Source organism: Canis aureus, chromosome 21, assembly GCF_053574225.1.
Source record: "Canis aureus isolate CA01 chromosome 21, VMU_Caureus_v.1.0, whole genome shotgun sequence".
Taxonomy (NCBI): Eukaryota; Metazoa; Chordata; class Mammalia; order Carnivora; family Canidae; genus Canis; species Canis aureus.
Window position 1 is genome coordinate 33783667 of NC_135631.1, and position 20603 is coordinate 33804269.

At 33.5% G+C, this 20603-nt stretch overlaps 1 protein-coding gene across 6 annotated transcripts in view; it reads left to right on the forward strand.

The window, feature by feature from the left end:
- Positions 1-20603, forward strand: part of PCLO (piccolo presynaptic cytomatrix protein) — a 390788-nt gene that overhangs the window by 268031 nt on the left and 102154 nt on the right. For 5 of the 6 annotated variants that reach the window (XM_077863838.1, XM_077863839.1, XM_077863841.1 and 2 more), the window contains exon 10: positions 3241-3366. In XM_077863838.1, coding sequence (XP_077719964.1) covers positions 3241-3366 — 126 coding nt within the window. Of the gene's footprint in view, positions 1-3240; positions 3367-11996; positions 12086-20603 lie in introns of all 6 variants that reach the window. The other variant, XM_077863843.1, reaches the window with a different exon arrangement.

The following is a 20603-nucleotide window of genomic DNA, read 5'->3' on the forward strand; positions in this document are numbered from 1 at the left end:
AAGCTTCTGTGTTCTCTTTGGTAACTACTGGTCTCTCTAACTTGCTGCACTGTTCATTTATGCAAAACTACTGTGTTTTCAAGGCATCTAACTAAAGAAACATTTTATTAATGTTTTTAGATAGATTGTAAACAGAGAGGCACAAGGTATTTATGTTGATAAAAATTTGTCAAAAGTTGAAAAACTTTTCAGTGATGTTCCACTTATCAGGGACCACTCAGAAGCATTTCAGTTAAAAATTAATATTGCTTCCTGAATTCACCAATTTTTTTATTGAATTGTGCAATTTAGATTTGAGCTGGTATGTTTTATTTTTATAGAAAGGTTTTTGTTAATTTTATCTGCATTTACATAAAATATCGAAGTGCAACTATAGAAATGAGAAATCAAAATGTCCAGATTTAAATAATTAGAAATCATATATATTAACTTATATTCATTATGTCCAAATTAGGATACATGTAACTACTGTAAAATAAACAAGGAAAACCTGTTATAGTTTCTGAGTGTTTTTTATTTTCTATCATTCTATTTTATCACAAATTTTCATATGCTACATTATTGTATACATGAGAAAACATAGCAGCAACCACACCACAGCATCAACCAGAGCAACAATAATGCTTGAAAATTTACAAATGCTTGAAATGGTTTCTTTATATATAAAATTTCATTTCTCTCACTGTTGTCATGACTGTACTTTATTTTCATTTTACCAAAGGTACTGAAGCTTATAACATGTATTTAGAAAGTGTTTTAGGTAATAGAATTCAGTAGCATGAGGCTGCATTTTATAAAAGTAAATGAGTATTTTGTTGTGCTACTTTATTTAAATGGATATAATTATAATTGCCTTATGCTGATCTCTTACCCTGTAGGGTTTTAAAGCTTACTCAGTCATCAAAAATCAAATGGTACTTAACTCTTAAGAAATTTTCATCTACAGAGTGAAACTATAGCAAAATCCTTAAAAATAGTCACTTATACCAACTAATAGAATTTAGAGTTCCACAACTACTCTTTTAGCTATACCTTTACAAGGTATAACAATTCTATTTATAGATTCTTAACATATGGCTATTCCATATATTGTGCCATATAACATATAGTGCTGAAATTGTTTTTCATGGGCTATATTTATCGTCTCTTTTTTAAGCTCAAGAAGAAATAATTAAAACCAAATGCCCTGAGCACTCTACTATATCCTACTGTGCTTTTCTATACTCTAGCATGATGACAAATTTTGGTGTGAGCCATGATCTTGAACATATGCCTATACACTCAGAAAATGTCATAAATCATCTTTTGGGATCTGAGACTGACCACATGTTAAAATTGATATGAATACACTAACCACGTTTGAAATTCAGTATCTATATTTTTATGAAAACTTTAACAAGTCGTAAATTACAGCTCTGAGTGATTCAGTCATGGAAAGTGAAATCAAATCTTTAAGAAACTACTTTTATTTTGTACAGATAAATTCCATGAAAAACCCTTTACTTATCACCATCTATTTTAAAATCCTCATTTTGAATTTTCTGAAATGTCCTTAGCCCACTAAAAAAGTAGCCTAAACTAATTGAATGAAAAGTGGCTAATAACTTTTCTTCATCTTCTACCCTTTATAAATGTATTTATCTAATGTCTTACTATAGAATTAGTCCTGATGACTCCTTAAAGCCTATTGTCTTAAGAACTCAACTGTTTCTTTGAAGACTTAGTTGAAACCAAGTCATATAGCAGATGATATTCTAAGTTATAAGTTAATGTGTATCATGAATTAATGTCCACTCATAGTGATAGAAATGGACCAAGAAACAGGTGACAGGAAAATTCCACAAGTGGGGACAGAGAAAGTTAGTATCTTATTCAACTCTGACCCCTTTATAACAGCAGGAAATATGAAACACACAGTGAATTTCTCTTGTTTTCTTTTTGTTTTGAGGCTAAATCTTCAGAATACTTACCCTGGAGGGAAAAAAAAAAAAAAAAACTAGAAAGGATGGCAAGTAGTGGAGAAGGAGAGAGAGAGGAAAGTGAGTAAAAACAAGGAAGGAAGGGAGGAAGAAAAGGAGAGAGAAAATTCATTTGGAACCACCTTATACCCTGGAATGATGCTTTACCAAAGTATATTAGATAAATGACAAAAGGATTCCATCATCCAGCATTACTGGTTGTTGAATGTTTAACTGTGTTGATGCTGACTACAGTGATTGTTTTTGAAGAGTAAAGTGGGAAGGGAACAGAATCTATGAGAACTGGCTTTTAGCATTCAGAGATTTCCAAAGAGTTGAAAATGGTACTTCAATTAGTGAATAGGAAGAATTTTAATTTAAAGAATAATTGTGTCTTCATTTAAGAAGAATTTTGCTTTCTTTTAGTACTTTTATTTTTAAATACTCTTGGCATTTGTAACAAAAAATATCTGTATACACACACACACACACATATATATATATACACACACACACATTGTTAATTTTTAGCTGATTAAAAGAAAACATAAACTTAAAACATCAACAGTTCATTTCTATCTCAATTAGCTTTCACATAATAAATATTCTCCATCTTTTTCTCCATGTGGCTGCTTACAGAAAAATCTGTTCTTTGAAATAAGAAAGTTTTCTAAGTTGTTTATCAGTCCAGAATAATTTCATTGTACCTCACTTACAATAAGTGGCTTGTTAATGCACAATGTTAGTCAATGAGTTAAAGCTAAAAAGTTAATAATAACTCACTAATTATGATCATGTTTTCATTTTATTATTTGCAATCAATTATATATTTGGATTGTGTCTTCTTAATTTATGATAGCCATCACTACCTTTTTAAGTGAAATACTCCTCAATTTCATAAGTGAACTGTATACTCTGGAGTTTCTTATACTGGGAACATTGTACAATATTTTTTTTCATTATACAATATTTTTACAAAGTATCTGGTCAAAAGTGGACAAAGGTATTTGTATCATATCTTGGTGATATGGCTGAATTAAAAAAAATTATTTTTTAATATCACATGATTCATCATAGATCCTACCAAAATCTCAAAGTATCATATTTCATATCAACTATTATAGAATTCATAATAATATCCTTCTGTTATTAGTGTCCAGACCTAATATTCATGTTGTAGATAGCTTTGGGTACCAGAACCCACTTTTTGTGTACATTATAACTTGTGATAACTCTTGTCTTTTTAAATTATAACTAATAATTTGCTAATTTTTCAATGCAGGTAATGGATTAGGAATTAGAATTGTGGGTGGTAAAGAAATCCCTGGACATAATGGAGAGATTGGAGCCTATATTGCTAAAATTTTTCCTGGAGGAAGTGCAGAACAGACAGGGAAACTTATGGAAGGTAAGAATAAAGATTTCATAGTAAATTAAAATGAACATACTCAAATATAGTTTAATTTCATGTGCAAATTTTATTTTTATTTACTATCTAGGTAAACCTCTCTCTTTTTGGGTCATTATGAAATTTGGGTATAGTAATATGAAAGAAAATGTGTTCACAATTACATTATTTCATTTTCAATTGCATTGTCCTTTGGCTGTTGGTTTGCTATGGGATTATCCTGTTTAAGAAATACTAATTAGTCAATATTTTTACTGACTTGAGTAATATTATTTAAAAAACACTTTGGTTTTGGGATTAATTTTTTATGCATTCTAAGAAAAATTCTATTGAAATAACTGTAAAATACTAGATGATTCAGTATACATTAAAGGTAGGTCACCAAACTATGAACAGCCCACAGGCCAAATCTATCTGCTGCTTGTTTCTGTAAACAGTGTGTTATTGGAACACAGCAAAGATCATCAATATACATGTTGAACATGAGTGTTTCCTCACTACAATAACAGAACTGTATTCATGATAGTGACTAAATGGTCTATAAAGACCAAAATATGTACTCTGTGTACAGAAAATATTTGCCAACTTCTGTGCTAGGTTACTGTCTACTTTTAGAGACTATCCACCTTATTACATCAAAAGCATTTTAAAATAATGAACTTTACAGATGTATCTAAAGGGCCATAAAACATATATTTTATTATTTTCTTTCAAATGTTATAAAGTGCTTGATTCTCAAAATGTATAATGATTTTCACTTGTTAATTAAATGTCATTCACATTTTCCAAAATCTAACATATAGTTTGCAAGTTTTCAGTAATATTGCTTATGATGAATATTTTTAGCATAAAATAGCCTCAACATATTTTATTTTACTCAAAATACTTATTCAGAAGGTGTTTTTCTGTCATTTCATAATTTTATAAAATGTTGCCTGTTGCTTGACATTTTCAGTATGCTGAAATGATTCACTGTCATTTTCTTAAATGTACTGGAACCTACCAAAAAATCCCTTGGATATTTTGATAGACTATTAGAATAAACTTGAAACATTATTTACCCATCACAGTGTTCTTTCTACTGGAGCCAGCTTGTGCCAGTTTACTAAGATATGCTCTTCCCAACTTCACATTCAGTGATATCCCATTGATGGCTTGAATTGGTCATGGTGGGAGTATTTACAAACTGGAAATAGATAAATGTGATAAATTAGGCCTGTTTTGTTCATTTGGTTGTTAGTATTCAGAATGCCAGTTTACCAGGTCATTACTTAATATGTAACTGAAAGTAATTATTAAAAATAGTCTAATGTCATGCAGAAAACAGAAAAGAAGAAGAATTAGCCAAACAACTAAAAGAAGGTAAAGATCGTATGAAGATATCACAATAATGACCAAAATACTGAGTCGGTATGAAGTTTTTATGACTATAATCCTGTCATGCCTAATGCTGGTCTTTTGGAGACTAATTATAGAAATTAAGACTTTTTTTTTAATTGAGATCATTTTTAAGAATGGGAGTGATATCACTTTTATACAGCATACTCCAGCTAGAAATGTATGTAGTGTTTTTATTTTAAAATAAAAATTGCAGCAACTGTTTGTGTTCAAGTTTTGCAAAAATACTTGAACAAAGACATCCCTCTCTTTGTTTACACCGTGGATAAATGCAGCAAGGCTTGCTAATCTTCCAGAGGTTATTCAAGAGGGACATAGAAAAGCAAAAGAATTTGAGAAGATGACTCAATCACTACGATTATTTCGGGAAGTTTCCCTGGCTAGTGAAAGGTCAACTGTAGAAGCTGAAGCTGTCCCTAAGTTGCTGACTTTGATTAAGGAATTATAGACTACATTGGAAGCTTTGAGTTGACTTTGGACAAAGGTGGTAAATTCAGACAACATTATGATCTAATAAACTTTATTTAAAAAAAAATCAGGATGATATGAGAGACAATTTCAGTGAAGCATACTGTGATGAAATGGTATTCTTTTTACTTGGTAGCCTCCGTGGTCCTTTATAAGCTCATAAATTTAAAATTTAAAAATAGATATAATGCAAACCAATTCAAGAGAGAAAATTGAAGTGAACTTAAGTTTTATAAGCTTAGACTGCCACGAAGGTTCTCCTCCTTTTTGGAAGTAGTAATCCTGCAGTTTATCTAATTGGTTTGAGTGAGAAATCATTAAAAGCTACATGCATATTATGTAAGATTCTATTTTAATTAACTATTTTTTTAGTGATACTCCCAAAGATTTGCCTAAGTGCCAAACCAGGACTGAGCACAGATCCTCTAGTTGGAGTCGAGTTCTTGTATAATGCACACCCGTGATTAGTTATGTATGATTTCCAGCTTTGCTTTATGTACTCTGGTCTTTGATAATAGATTCATTGTATTGTCTTGGTTCAGTATTTAGATCCTGTTTTTGAAACATTAAATATTTTTAGGAGTTACTTTAACATATAAGCCATCCTCAAGGTTCTGTGCCACATGCCAGAATGGTAAGAGTTCATTCCTTTATTTCCAAAGATGAACTGACTAGCAGGCCATCAGTCTAAATGGGAATCCACAAAGATTCACCTTGTTTGGTATATTTTCAGGATATATATTTTTATGTATATAACTTATATTTACATAGTTTTTGTTTTAACTGTAAATGTGCTTTATTCATACATGGTATCCTTCGAGCCCTCACCTTCAATCTATGATAGATTATTATTATAAAATTTCAGAGCAGTAGATGATTGGTTAAGACACAACTCTGATTTTGATGCCTGAGGTAAGGCATCACTATAACGATACACTATATACTATACAATGCACTATTACAATATGCTACAAGTGTATATATCACTGGAGTCTTGTGGATTTTTTTATATTTAAATTTTTTTCATTATCCTAAAATTTTATTTATTGAAGGCAATAATGATAGTTAATTCTTTCTAGTTTGAAATTAATTCTTTCCTAAAGAAAAGTTATATGTATGTGAATAGATAGATAAAATATGTGTTTATGTGTATGTAATTGTATTTCTCCAACTGTAGAGTGAATTCTAGGTAGACTTAGGAATTAATTTGATGTCTTACAAGTGTATCTTTCTGAAGACAAAAGTGTATACACTGAGCTTTTATGATTTAAAATAGTCTTCCAGGTAATTTAAAACATGAATGACATTTGGTTCACCATGGAATTCTTAGACTATTTTTTCCCCAATCCACACAGTGAAGCTCTTGTTAAAAAAACAACAAAACAAAACAAAACAAAAAAACAGGTTGCATTTATCATCAGTGTCTGTCGTACTACACTCTTGCAGCACTCAGTGGCATGGATTCTACTGTGTTGACTTTTGGAAGAACAAGAGTATTTTCAGGTTTCTTCTAGCTTTTTGTTCTCTAAATTGTGCAATTAAAACATACTGACCAATCATGTTGGTTTTCCAATGCTCATAAGCCAAGTACTGACTTAAGTAACTAACATTAAATGGAAGGGAAACAGTTCCCACTGTCTTCCTGAGTACACTGAGCTGGTTATTTATTAAAAGAAGATTTTTATTCAATGTTTTTTGAAAAATCTTTCTGAACAAGGTTGTCTATCTTGTTAAATAATGTAGGAAAATGATGTGTTTCAGAGTACTCATAATTAGCAATAATTATTACTGCAGAATCATTAGGCTATTCTCAAGAAATTTGTTTTTAAATACAAATATAGCCTTGTACCATCCTCTGAAGTTAAAAAAGCAGTTAGGGAACATTGTATTAATCGAAATCTCCTGAGCAAATCTTTTAGTTTTACAAAATTCTGTAATGATCCTCTGAAAGAATGTACACAGTCAGATGTTTGAGGGAATCTAATCTTCCAAAATCTTAAAATTTATTTCTCTGCAACATTAATAAACATTCTTAAACAAATACTGGACCAAGAATGATCTTTTGCCACTTATTCTTCCTTTTAATGTATAAGGTCAGTTTTCTGTTGAAGGAAAAAAAAAAAAAGACAAAACATCTGGGAAACTAAATTCCAAATCTAAGTTTCTGAAGTGTTTATTTGTTGCTATTTGCTTTAGGATTAAAATTTTAAACAATTTTAGATTAACAGCGTTGTGGTTGTCTAATGCTCATCAATATTGGGGCCTTAAGTGGTATATACTATCTCTCATTTTTCTCCTTTGATACTGGTATTTCTCTTTGAGCTAATCTGAGCATCTAAAAGTACACTTGAATATGTGGACTTTGAATGCGTATTTAAAACTTGTCACTTCCATTTAAAATTTTTTATTTTTAGTGAAATGATTATAAACCTTATTTATAGTACAATATCAGTACCAGGTGTAATATAATCAGCACCTTACCTAGTAGTCTCAAAAAACTAGATGCTTCCTCTGTAATGAACTCTCTTTTCTCTGCTTTACCTAGTGAAACCTATTCAATATGGTTACAATTTTAGGAAGTTTTGAATTCATGACATGCTTTAAAAATTTTTCCTTAAAAATAACTCTTTATGTGTTGTTCTCAGATAAGAGTTCCAGCTGTCTCCAAATTTGGGGAGCCCATAATTACTCATATCTCATGGCAAGCAAAGACCACATTTTGTTTTGTTTTTTCAATCTGATAAAGACCAGGGTTAATTCTCTATGTTCCATCCATCTGTGTATGTATCAGTTGTGCATGGATCTATTGTGTCCTTTAACAATGGCTTTTTTCCCTACATACCCAGTGCCCAACAGTGTCAAATAAAACAAGATTTCAAATAATATGTATAGAAATGTCAAAGAATTAATTTTTGATTATAAATTTTGTATACTTATTAACATGTTACAGGATTTTGTGAAGCAAATAATAATACAAGGGGTCAGACTCTACTATTTGTAAAGAACCATGAACATTTAAGACAGCATGTATATTTGGTTAATTACTATTTTTGATTACCTTTTCAGAAAAAAATGTACAAAATAGAAAACATTTCCTCTGGGCACACGTTCTTACAACTTTGAGCTTACTGCTCATAAATTTACATAAATATACTCTAGGTTTCTTGTTCTTTGTTTTTTGGGGAGTTTTTTTGGTTTGTTTTTTGAAGAATTGACTTGTTACTGATCTAGAAAAAAAAACAACCCTCATATCTGAAAAATGCAGCACAGTTCTTTGTGCAGTGGCAGAGTATAAGGAGAGAATTTTCGTCTGGCAGTTCTCTAGCCCAAAAGCATTGTTTGCTTTGTGATTGAAGGAGGGTGAAGGGCACAAAACAGAGGAGTTTTAAATTAGAAGTTAAAATCTCAACTCAAAATAGCAAGTGCTCTGTGGAAATGTTTGCTGCCTTACACGTTTGATTTATTTGCACTTAAATGGTGAGTGTGTTTTGCTCTCGAACTTGTGAATTTTACTAAAACAACTCAGTAGTTGAACGTCTCCATTACACAGTAACCACAAAAAGTCAGGGTTTGGTGTTCACTGACTCATTAAGAGTGAACATATTTTTTCTTAGTTTGAGCCCTCTCCCCAATCAGGACAATTGCCTTTGAAGACTCACACAGCTTATTGACACTTCACCTCCTCATCTGTTGAGATGCCCAGCTCAGCATCCCTTCTGTTCCACCTTCCTTGATGGGAGTGGGGCTGCGGGAGCTTCTAAGACCTTCATGGTTTGACATACACAGCTTAATACTTCCTGGGCTGACCTGTAATTTTGATTACAAATGTCTGAGTATACAAAACACTATAGAGAATAATATGGCAGATAGCCACGTACCCACCATACTTACTACATCGACCTTTTGCCGTATTTGTCTTATATTTTAGGGGAAAGGGATGCATATAAAGTCAATTAAACCCTCCTATAGTCACCTCTCTTAGACTTCTCATACTGTCCCTGGATAAATTACTAGACATTATTTGAGTTCACTCTTTTCCTTGCTTCCATTCATAGTTTTATGTATGTATTCTTAAACTCTTCATAAATTCTGATATTTTCTATAAATGATATCTTCATGTATTTTTGCAACCTCTCTTAGTCACATCAAGTTCATACAATTTATCCAAAATGATACATGTGGCCCTAGTTCATTTATTTTCACTATAGGGAGAATTATATTATTGTACATCTCTATTGTAGATTAGTTTAAGCACTCTCTGGTTACTTAAGTTATTTATGAAGTTTTTTTAAAAAACTATTTCAAGCAATGCTGTAATTAATTTTTTTAAGTAGTCGTCTTGTACACACTTGGAGGAGTTTCTTCTACAAGTTAAATTTCTGCACATATATATATGTATATGTATATGTATACATATATATGTCTGTCTATATATACATATATGTCTATATATATCTATCTCTCTCTCTCTATATATATATATATAGAGAGAGAGAGATAGAAAGAAAGAGAAAATACTAGAAAGATAGATGATAGGTAGATAGATAGATATCTGGTTAAATAATGCAGGGGATGTTATGTGGCTTTTTCTACAATAGTCAATTTTTCTGAATTGCTGTCCAAAGTGTTATACTGTTTTTACATTTGTGAATAGTAAATGTTTCTTTACATCTTTGGTCCTCTTTCTCTAAATTTCCTTTTCCAGATGTATTGTGGGATGGTGTGTGTTTTGTTTACTTTGCCTTCAGTAATGTTCAGTATGATAATGTTTTATTCATCTTATTAGCTCCTGGGTTTTTCTCATCTGCAATTTGCCTATTCTTTTGCTTATTCTTTAATTGGATTACTTTGTGTATTTTCAAATTGAATTTGAAGGAATCTTTATATATTCTGGTAATCCTTTGTCATGTAAGTAGGCTGTAGATGTCTTCGCCTGCTATGTAGCTTGTATTTTGTATGTCTTTTTTTTGTTTTTACAGAAGTTGAAATTTTAATATGGTCAAGTTTATCATTTTGTTTCTGTTAAGTTTTATAAATGTTCTGTATTGTTTAGGAAATTGTCCTTGCCCAAGAGTCTTAAAATACTGCTCCATGTTTTCTTCTAAACATTGTAAAATTTTTCCCACTTTACACATAATGTCCTTATACACATAGAAGTAAGTTGTTTTAATCTATCTGTGGTCTGAGTAGAAACTAGGTTTTTCCCCCCTCAATAAAGACAATCAGTTGTCTGTGAACTATTTATTGAATAGTGTATCATTGCTCCCACTGATCTATAATGCTCCATCAGTCAGATATTGAATTTTTTTAATACATGTGTGGGTCTTTTATGACATCTTTGTTCTAGTCTACTGGCCTGTTTTGTATCCCAACATCATTGTCAGACTGTTTTAACTCTGATATCTTTATATTAAGTCCTGACATGTTGTAGGTGCCATATTGCTGTTCTTCACAAGCCTCTTGGGACAACTCTTGACCTATGACCTTTTATATACATTCCTAAATCTTCTTATCAACTTTCAGAAAAATCTTTGTTGAAATCTGGTAGTAAAAAAAGAAAAAAAGAAAGAAAAGAAATAAATCTGGTCGTGATTGTATTGAAGGAATAAATTAACTTGGAAAAAATATCTTTTTATACTGAGTCATGTCTTTTTGAGTCTTAAATGTGTTCACAATACTGGACTCTTGTTTTTCCTAGAGGTTTAATCATCGTATTCTGAATCCCTACAGTAAAATAAGTTAAGACAGTAAAAAAATTAACACATAGCAGTTGTTAAACTTAATAACAATTTTGCGTCATTCTACATCTACTTATAGTAAGATTCTATCCCCAGAAAAGGCAGAGTAAGAAATGTAAATAAAATCAAATATTATTTAGGAGATATAATGGGCCAAATATAATCCTTAATGTGAATATCATTGGTTCTGAGTTTCATTTAATCACTGAAGTTCTCGAACTCATTCTCCAATTTTTTTTAGTATTGTATATCATAATTGTGAAATACATTACTGATATGATACTTTTAAAATTTCAACAATTTCCATAAAAGAACATTAAATCCATAAGAACTGAACATCTTCTAGTCAATGAACCAAAACAATCATTTAGTTTTGAAGATAACTTGTATCTCTATTATTATTATTGATGATTAAATCACACTTGTTTGGAAGATTTTTAGAAAGCCATTTGGAGCCAAGATAAGTATTAAGATCTAAATGTAGCTTCAAGAACCTTTGAAAGAATCAGCAGAGACATAGAATAGAAGAGCAAAGTTTAAAACCAACCATGTCCACTGCTTGCTTTTGGATTTAGCCAGGGCTATATGAAAATTAGCTTCTCCCAGGTCATTACACCTGTTTTTTCATCCACATGTTATTCTGTGAGGAAATATGCCTATGGCATCAATTCTAATTCATGGATATTGTTAAATTCTTAGTTTCTAGTTGTTTCAATGTAGGCGATATTGATCCAGCTAGCCAGCTTTTTGTAGAGATGAGTTGACAGGGTTTCTGGCGAGAAAATGCTGTTGGATTTATGGTTGACTATCCATAATTGGTATGAAGGTGAGGCTAGCTGTTTTTGGAGTGGCGGTTTTGATGTATGAAGTTGGCCTCTGGAAATCCTTGTTAGGAAGAAGACTATGGCAGGAGAGTTAATTCCAGTAGTAATTGCTAGAAGACACACTCCTGTGTAACTTAAGGGAGAATGTTCCTAGGCAAGAAAGTCTCTATTTCTGCTTATGCTTTTTTGGCATATGTTACAGATGGCATGGCAGTGATCAAGGTTGGAGATCAAGAAACACACCACACAGATGAGTGAGCTTCCTTGTTCTTGTTCCAGGGGGATTACCAGGTACGGATTGGTCATTAGCATGAGATTTCTCAAAATTCCTGCAAGCTGGTGTGTCAGGTACACATGACAAAAGATCCCATTTCATGTTAATACAAAGATTTTCTAATAAATATTTAGGAATCTTTCCTATGGAAAGAAAAAGAAGAAATTTTGGGGACCTGGACTGGTAGGTTGTAATATATTACTTTTAGAATGCACTGATATCTTACTTACCTTGTCAGGATATTGATGATTAGCTATGTTGCCAGGACAAAGAAATATATCTATCTGTTTTATCCATTTATTTTAGAATTAATCACAGGAAAATTGTGTTTGAGTCATAATATTTCTGATAGGGACATCAAGAAACCTAAATAATTTCGCTGTTTTATATACTTTTTTAAGTGTAATAATCCACACCCTAATTTGATTCCCTTTATTACTAAGGGTAGCATATCTTGAAATATCTCTGTATGTTCAAGTGATTCTGCTTCTTGATAAACAATTGTTTCTATACGTAAATTTCTGGATTTGTCTAGTCAATACACTTTAAAAGTCTACAATTTAGTGTGTGTGTGAATTGGAGTGGCTATTTTGGAAGCAAGGATGCTGAACCGTCTTTAATATTCATACTAGGCCTTCAGCCCTCCCATGCTTTAGCATGTCCTATATGCACAGAGAATGTTTTTAAAGTCAGACAGAGGGGATCCCTGGGTGGCTCAGCAGTTTGGCGCCTGCCTTTGGCCCAGGGCGCAATCCTGGAATCCCAGGATCGAGTCCCGCGTCAGGCTCCTGGCATGGAGCCTGCTTCTGCCTCTGCCTGTGTCTCTGCCTCTCTCTCTCTATGTCTATCATAAATAAATAAATAAATAAATAAATAAATAAATAAATAAATAAATAAAAATAAAGTCAGACAGATCAGGATTTAAACTCAGCTGTTGTACTTAACTGCCTGGATACATCGTTTTGCTTTTAGTACCTTGGTGTTCTCAGCAGGAAAATTGAGATAATAATGGTCAGATTTAGAAATAATGTACTAGAAACATTTAAATACAGTGTTTGGCATAGCAGTTTTATATATGTGGCAAAAAGATCATGTTTCCTTTCACTTTGGAGATCTTTGATGGTGAGAAGAACCTTTGCCCTATTAAGCTTGAATTCTGTGTCCCTTACACATGTCCCTTATAAATGTACATACATGCTTAGCTAATTGACCATGATCAGCTCTGATCTCCGAAGTGCAGGGACATAGGATATTTCTAATTAACAAAGCACCAAAGTTGAGTCAGAACACAGGAACTAAAAGCCTTCTTCATGATTTTAGTCATGTTACTTATGTTCTCTGAGTCTCCTTTTATCTCATCTGTACAATTGAGAGGTTTTAAGACCTACCTCACAGGAATGAAAGAAACCGATATGTTTTATGTGCTTTGTTAACTATAAAGCACTAGACTCGCCATAGAAGTTATTTTGTTAAGGACAGATAAAATTATTTTCGTAGATGACAATGAATCTTACAAGGTTCAGGCTTCCTATAAGAGATCACTGAACTGTTAGAGCTGTCTGCTATAATGGAATATTATTTCAGTTAACAGGCCTGAATAAATTAAAAACAAACACCTTAATGCCTGAAGTGATTAAGCCATTTCTCATTTTAACTGTAAAACCAAAGTTTTGACTAATCTTTAAAAGGCTTCTAAATTTTATCCCTCATCAACAATATGTTAATCAGTAAACCTCATATCTGATTAAAATCTATGGATGCAAATGCAATGAATATCTGTTCCTGTACCTTTCATGGTCTGTTAGTCACTGAAAACACATCTTGTTAGTGAGCAGAACTGTAGTGTACATGTCAGATATCTGGCTCTCAGTGTCTGGACTCATCTTTCTCATCAACTCCTTTTGTGTGGGACTTCTGTCAAATCATAGAAGCCCACTGGATCTTGTGCATTAAATGTACAGGCTCCTCCGCTAGGCCCTTCAATAATTCATACTTAAGAGACACTTTACCTGTTGAAGAGATGTCAGGGAGAGAGTGAGAAGAAACATGGTTAAAGGTTTGGAACAAGAAGGTGAAACAGTAGCATGTGAGCCATGATGAGCTGATTAAGTTGGATAAAATGAAAATTCAAGCACCAGCATTAAGAATGTGAGGGTGATTACCTGGGACGAAAAGAGAAATGAGATCAGAATGGAGAAATTATGACACTAGTGAAAGTAAGTCTCAGGGCTCTTCCCTCACTACACAAAGCTCCCTACAAATCTTCAGGACGTTCTGAGGAACAGGTGATGTTTATGGCATTTGTGGCCTTTTCAGCATTTGTAATTTGTTGTGTTTTCCATTGTCCTTTTAGCAAATATCCACTTTGTATCTATCATGGTATCCATAACTTTATATTTTTCCTTAAAACTGTACAAGCTTCAGGCCCTGCAAACTGGAATTCATCCTTGCATGAGATGTTTCTAAACGGGAAGGACACTGAAGTGCTTACTGCAGTGTTGTAAGAACATACTGGGGTGCTATGGTAATATACTGAAAAGTTAGATGGAGGCAAAAGGCAGGGATTTGAAGGAAAGGCTGTTGTGAAGGAGTGGAGGTGATACTATTAGGAATACCAGAAGTAATGAAGAATGTGTATGGGTTACAGCATGTACTCCGTAACTACTCTATACAGGTCTATCCTAGAATGCTGACCCTGCTTCGAAGGTGCCTACAGTCTAGAAGCAGTGGATAGAAAGTATTCGCTGTGGAGGTCATGTTTGATGGAGGTCAAAATGGATAAAAATATAAAATAAATCTGAAGAACTAGAAGATACCTTTAAGGGAAAAAAAGCCATTTCTTTAATGACTTTTTGGGGGTACTTTATGTTTTAGTTGCAATAAGAGAAATATTGAGAATACACTGGTTTAGTCCACATGTCTTAGAACCGGTACAGTTTGGGCACCTGGGTGGTTCAAGGGTTGAGCATCTCTCTTTTGCTCAGGTCACAGTCCTGGGGGCCTGAGTTCAAGCCACGCTCTCCTATGGGGAGCCTGCTTCTCCCTCTGCCTATGTCTCTGCCTCTCTGTGTCTCTCATGAATAAAAAATAAGATCTTTTTTTAAAAAAGAAAGAGCCAATACAGTAACTAAGTGGAACTTACAAATATAATTCCATACAAAAGAATCCCAGATAACCTTCAGGTAATTTCTAACAGCAGATTGTAAACTTCTCAAGGCAAGAAACTGTCCAAGAACTGAAACAGATCTTTCCAGGCTTTCATTTATTTCATTTGTTATTTTTTAAAACTAGCTCAACAGAGTTTCAGCGTTCTGCTGTGTTCCAGATAGAGTGATGAGTGTCGACTCAGAAAGAATATTCTGTGGGAATGCAAGTTTTCTTTCTTTCTTTTTTTTTTTTTTTAATGCAAGTTTTCATGTCAGCACTCAAGGAATTCAGATTAAAGGCTTTTCATAAGTATTGGAAGTTACAGTGAGCACTGGAAGAAAATAAGATTTCTCTCTTAAGCTACTTTTGTTTTTTACTCTCTGCTCTTTCTTAGATCCTCATCATTGTCATTTATGGTGCTGGAGTCTGCTGAGGTCTATGAGTAATCCATTTACATATATATATATATAATATATATAATATATCATGCTATATAAAGTAATCTCTCTTGTCCCCTTGGGGACATAAGTGAAGAAACATGGACTGTACATTTTAGTAGGCAAGACAGAAAATGGCAAAGTTATAAGTACCTTTTAAAAATGGTAATATGTGCTAAGGAGAGAAACACAACAGGGAGCATAGATATGCATACAGGAGGGTGAGGTTGCAAATTTAGAGAGGGTGTTCATGGAAGACCTCACCAAGAAGGCAGAAACTGAGTAAAGCCTCCAAGGAAAGGAAAGAGCGAGTCAGAAGTTATCAGTATTACAGCAGACAAATAAAAAGGGCAAAGGCCCAGAGCAAGGTCATGCCTGGTATGTGCCAGGAACAGTAAGACAGCAAGGAGCCCAGTGTGGCTGGAGCTAGTGAGCATGTGAGAGAGGACCGCAGAAGTTCCAGACAAAGTAGTCACAGAGATAGAATCTTGTGGGCCATTGCAAGGACTTCAGCTTCTACTCCTTCAGGATGAGAAGCCCATGGGCCATTATAAGGACTTTAGCTTCTATTTGTGGGGGATGAGAAGACCAAAAGCAGAATGACATTTAAATAGGAATACTCTATTTTCTGTCTCTCTCTCTCTAAGTAAAGAAATAAATCATTATTTAAAAAGGGGAGGGGTGGATACTTGGGCTGCAGTTGAGCATCTGTCTCTTAGTTTCTGCACAGGTTATGATCTCAAGGCTTCAAGATAGAGCCCCGTGTCAGGCTCCATGGTTGGCAGCAATCTGTTGGAGAGTCTCTCCCTCTTCCTCTGCCCCTCCCCCCCACTTATGTGGGCATACTCTCTACCTCTCTCTCTCTCTCTCTCTCTCCCTCCAAATACATAAATAAATAAATCTTTAAAAAATTTTTAAATAAAATAAATAGGAACACTCTGAATGCTGTAACTAGAATAGTTTGAAGGAGTGAAGCAAAGAAAGAGAACAGTTAGGAAACTAAAGAAATAGTTCCAGGCGTGCCATGTGGCTGTTCAGACCAAGGTGGAAATAGGGACATAATGATAAATTATTACATTGTGTGTATGTTTACGTACACACATACACAACATGTGTGTTAAATTTCAGCTCAGTGAAAGGACCTCAATGTGTTCATTCATTTGTTGCCATTCACAGTATTCAGAATCAGTAAACCTAAAGTCACCCCACCACATTTTAACACATAAATCCTTGCATGCCATGCCAGTCCTACAGAGTGAAACCCTAACTTGCCAAAAGTGGGAGGGCCACAGGGGAAGAAAGGTGTAGGGTCATCTCTAAACTGTGCAGTGTTTAAAATAACAATTTGATTATTGTAAGCCTTTTCTCTTATGTCTTATGTTATCAAATGAATTGAGTCCAAGCTCATTATGACCTACAAGGCCTGTGGTGGGCAACACTGACCTGTTGGAACTCATGGTGGCCCATCCTCACTCCCATTTCTCAGCTTCCTACCCGCCAGCCCCAGCAGAGCTCTCTAGACCTGGAGCCAGAGTTTTGTTTACCTTCCTTGATGCTGCTGCTCCTCACTGGAAGCAATCCTGTCCAGAATCGTAACTGATTGACATTAGTAACCCAGAATCTAGTCCCCTCGATCCTCTCTCAGACACAAACTAAATACCTGTCGACTTGATGTGGCAAGTTTTATCATGTTCACGTATTTTGATTTTGCACTAATTCTAAAATATTAACTATAAAAATACTCAAGATTTTATAATTTGGTTCTGTGTATTTTAAACAGAGAAGAAGCCAGTATTTCTGAACTTAGATGAGGAATCAGGAGAGCTAGCTTTTGGAACTACCACTAAATATAATTTCTAAAGCTGAACTTTCTCATCTGTAAAAGTAGGGATACGTTACACTTACCCTACCTATTTTACTGGAATGCCATGAAGAGAAAATGAGAAAAAAGTAGGCAAAATAATTTTGTTAAACAAAAAGAAGAAAAAAGTCCCATATTGATGCTATTAACACAAATGAAATAGGTCTAATTTTACTTATTTTATTCAAAAGGACTTCTTATAATTAGCTGGTATATGTATGAAAGCTTTTATAATTCTTACATATTACCATTAGTCTCTACATGAATTTTAGAGAGCTGGAGGGAAAACAGTTGAGTTTTGTTTTACATCAGTTGGTCGTTATTGATGTTAAACTGTTGTCTTCTGGGGTGCCTGGTCATCTGTCCTGAAGTTTGGCTCAGGTCATGACCCCTGGGTGTGTGATCCAGCCTCTGGGAAATCAGCTGAGGATCCTTCTTCGGCCCCCACCTTCCACCCCTCTCCCCCTCCCTCCCTGCCTGCAGCGCCTGTGTGCCCGAGCCTGCTCACTCTCAAATAAATCAAATAAAATATATTTTTTAAATGTCTTCTTAGGCAATTCTTGTTTCTCAATGGAAAAAATCAGCTATTGTAATATGTTGCATATTATATACATATATTAATTTCATTTTACATATTAAAAGTGATTTAGAACTGCTGAAATGAAATTCTGCCGTCAAATTATATTTGTTATTTATTGAACATCTATCAACCTGATGTAAATTATTTGCTAATTTGATATGTAAAATATAGAATATTAGTACTTTCTTGAAGCAACTTAACACCTAATTCATTTTATTTCTTTAAGATTCTCTCAGGTTAATAAAATGGTTATTGATTTTTCTTTTATTGTTTGGAATGTCTTCTTTGTTTTACTTAGATTCTTTAGCTCCTCAAATGATGAAAGAATTTATACATTAAAAGTTCACCATTTTAATTTTGATTATACCATTCATAACAATGATATACTATCTTTGGCTCAAAAATAAGCAAAACATTCTTGTAATATTGTAACACATTATAATATTTCTACTGATGAGTACTTAGGTCAGGATAAAAACTTGCTTCTTTGTCAAAAGAAACATTTTGTTTCCTTATAAGATAGACCAAGTGTATTTGCATTTACCTTTTGCTTTTAGATTTTGTTCGGGAGATTTCTTTTTAGAATTTTCCTTTTCAGAAATATAATTTCCTTTTTATCTGATTTTACACATGACTTAAAGTTACAATTCAGTAGTCAAAATTCTGTGCATTCTGTCAACCAGTATTCCAAAAGGAATTTATATTGTCCCTATATATGTTAATTCTCGGTAGAGATGATGATGTTGGTGACATTGCCACTGATTCAGATATTCCTGTATTTATTAGAACACTCCTTTCCTAGGATAAAGTGATGATATTTTAGGTTGAAATCTGCTGTCTGAATAGTAGGATACATTTAAATAACATTAAAAAAGAACAATGCAGAATATAAGAATATTTTAAAAGGTTAAGAACATAATTAAACTCAAAATCCGTAATGGTTCACTAGAGATACTTAAAGCAGCAGAGGCAACAGTTAAGGCAAGCGTTTCTCACGTACAGTTGCATCATGTAGCCTGGCTTCCTCTGTGCATACAATTAGCACTGTATGTAGGCATTCATGAGTGCATTTTGGTTTAGCGTGTTACACTCTATTTGATGGTATTAACCTGGTAATACCATTGAATTAGAAAGTCATTTGAAAACATTCACTCTAGGGGACGCCTGGTTGAGTGTCTGCCTTCACCTCAGGATGTGGTTCCCGGGTCACAGGATCCAGTCCCACATCAGGAGCCTGCTTCTCCCTCTGCCTATGTCTCTGTCCCTCTTTCTGTCATGAATAAATAAATAAAATATTTTTTTTTTAAAAAGAGGGAGCCCCGGTGGCCCAGTGGTTTAGCGCCGCCTTCGGCCTGGGGTGTGATCCTGGAGACCTGGGATCGAGTCCCACGTCAGGCTCCCTGCATGGAGCCTGCTTCTCCCTCTGCCTGTGTCTCTGCCTCTCTCTTTCTCTTTGTCTGTCATAAATAAATCAATAAAATCTTAAAAAGAAAAAAGAAAGAAAAGAAAAGAAAGAAAAGAAAAGAAAAAAAGAAAAGAAAGAAAAGAAAAGAAAAGAAAAGAAAAGAAAAGAAAAGAAAAGAAAAGATCCACTCTAGGTGTTTTAACAAAATGAATTGGGAAATTTAAAAAAAGTTTTGAATTTATGAACTTCAATCTACTTCAAATGACGTGATGACATCACATACCTATCATTGGATAGATCCACATGATATATTATTTTCCCAGAATCATTAAAGTTTTACATACTATTTTCCTGTCTTACTCAGCCACATTGTTTTAGTCTGTTTCAAATAATACATCTAATTCTAAACATCATAAACTATAGCCCTAGAGTGACTTTAGCATCTATACCAATCCTTCCAGGAAATGAAGAGCATGATTCTAGTTTACTTTAGAGGTTGTGGTGATTAGAAACACAATCCTATCATGATAATCTTCAAATTGAACCACAAATCACAGCTAATTATATTCCCCTGTTTACCTTGACTCTATTTAAAGAGCATGAATTTGCAATACCCCATAGGAGTTCTTCCTTTTTAAAGGCTGAACAGCATTCTACTGTATGTATAAACCATTTTTTCTTTATCCATTTATCTGTCAATAGATACTTAGGTTATCTCAATATTTTGACTATTGGATAGATAACTATAATGAGCATGGAGTGCTCATTTTAAATCCTCATTTAAATGGATCTCTCTTTGAGATCCTGATTTCAATTATTTTGGATAAGTACCTGGAAACAGGATCGCTAGATTGGGTAATTCTGTTTTTAATTTTTAGAAAATATCATACTGTTTTTCATAATGGCAACATTTTGCATTCCAACCGACAAGAGTACAAGGATTCTAATTTCTCTACCTCTTTATCAACATTTACTGTCTTGTTTTTTTTTTTTTTTTAATAATGGCCACTCTAACATGTGTGATTATTATTTTAATTTCCCTGGTAATTAGTGACGTTGGGTAATCCTTCCTATATTACTTTCCTCCTATGGCAGTGTTCAGCAT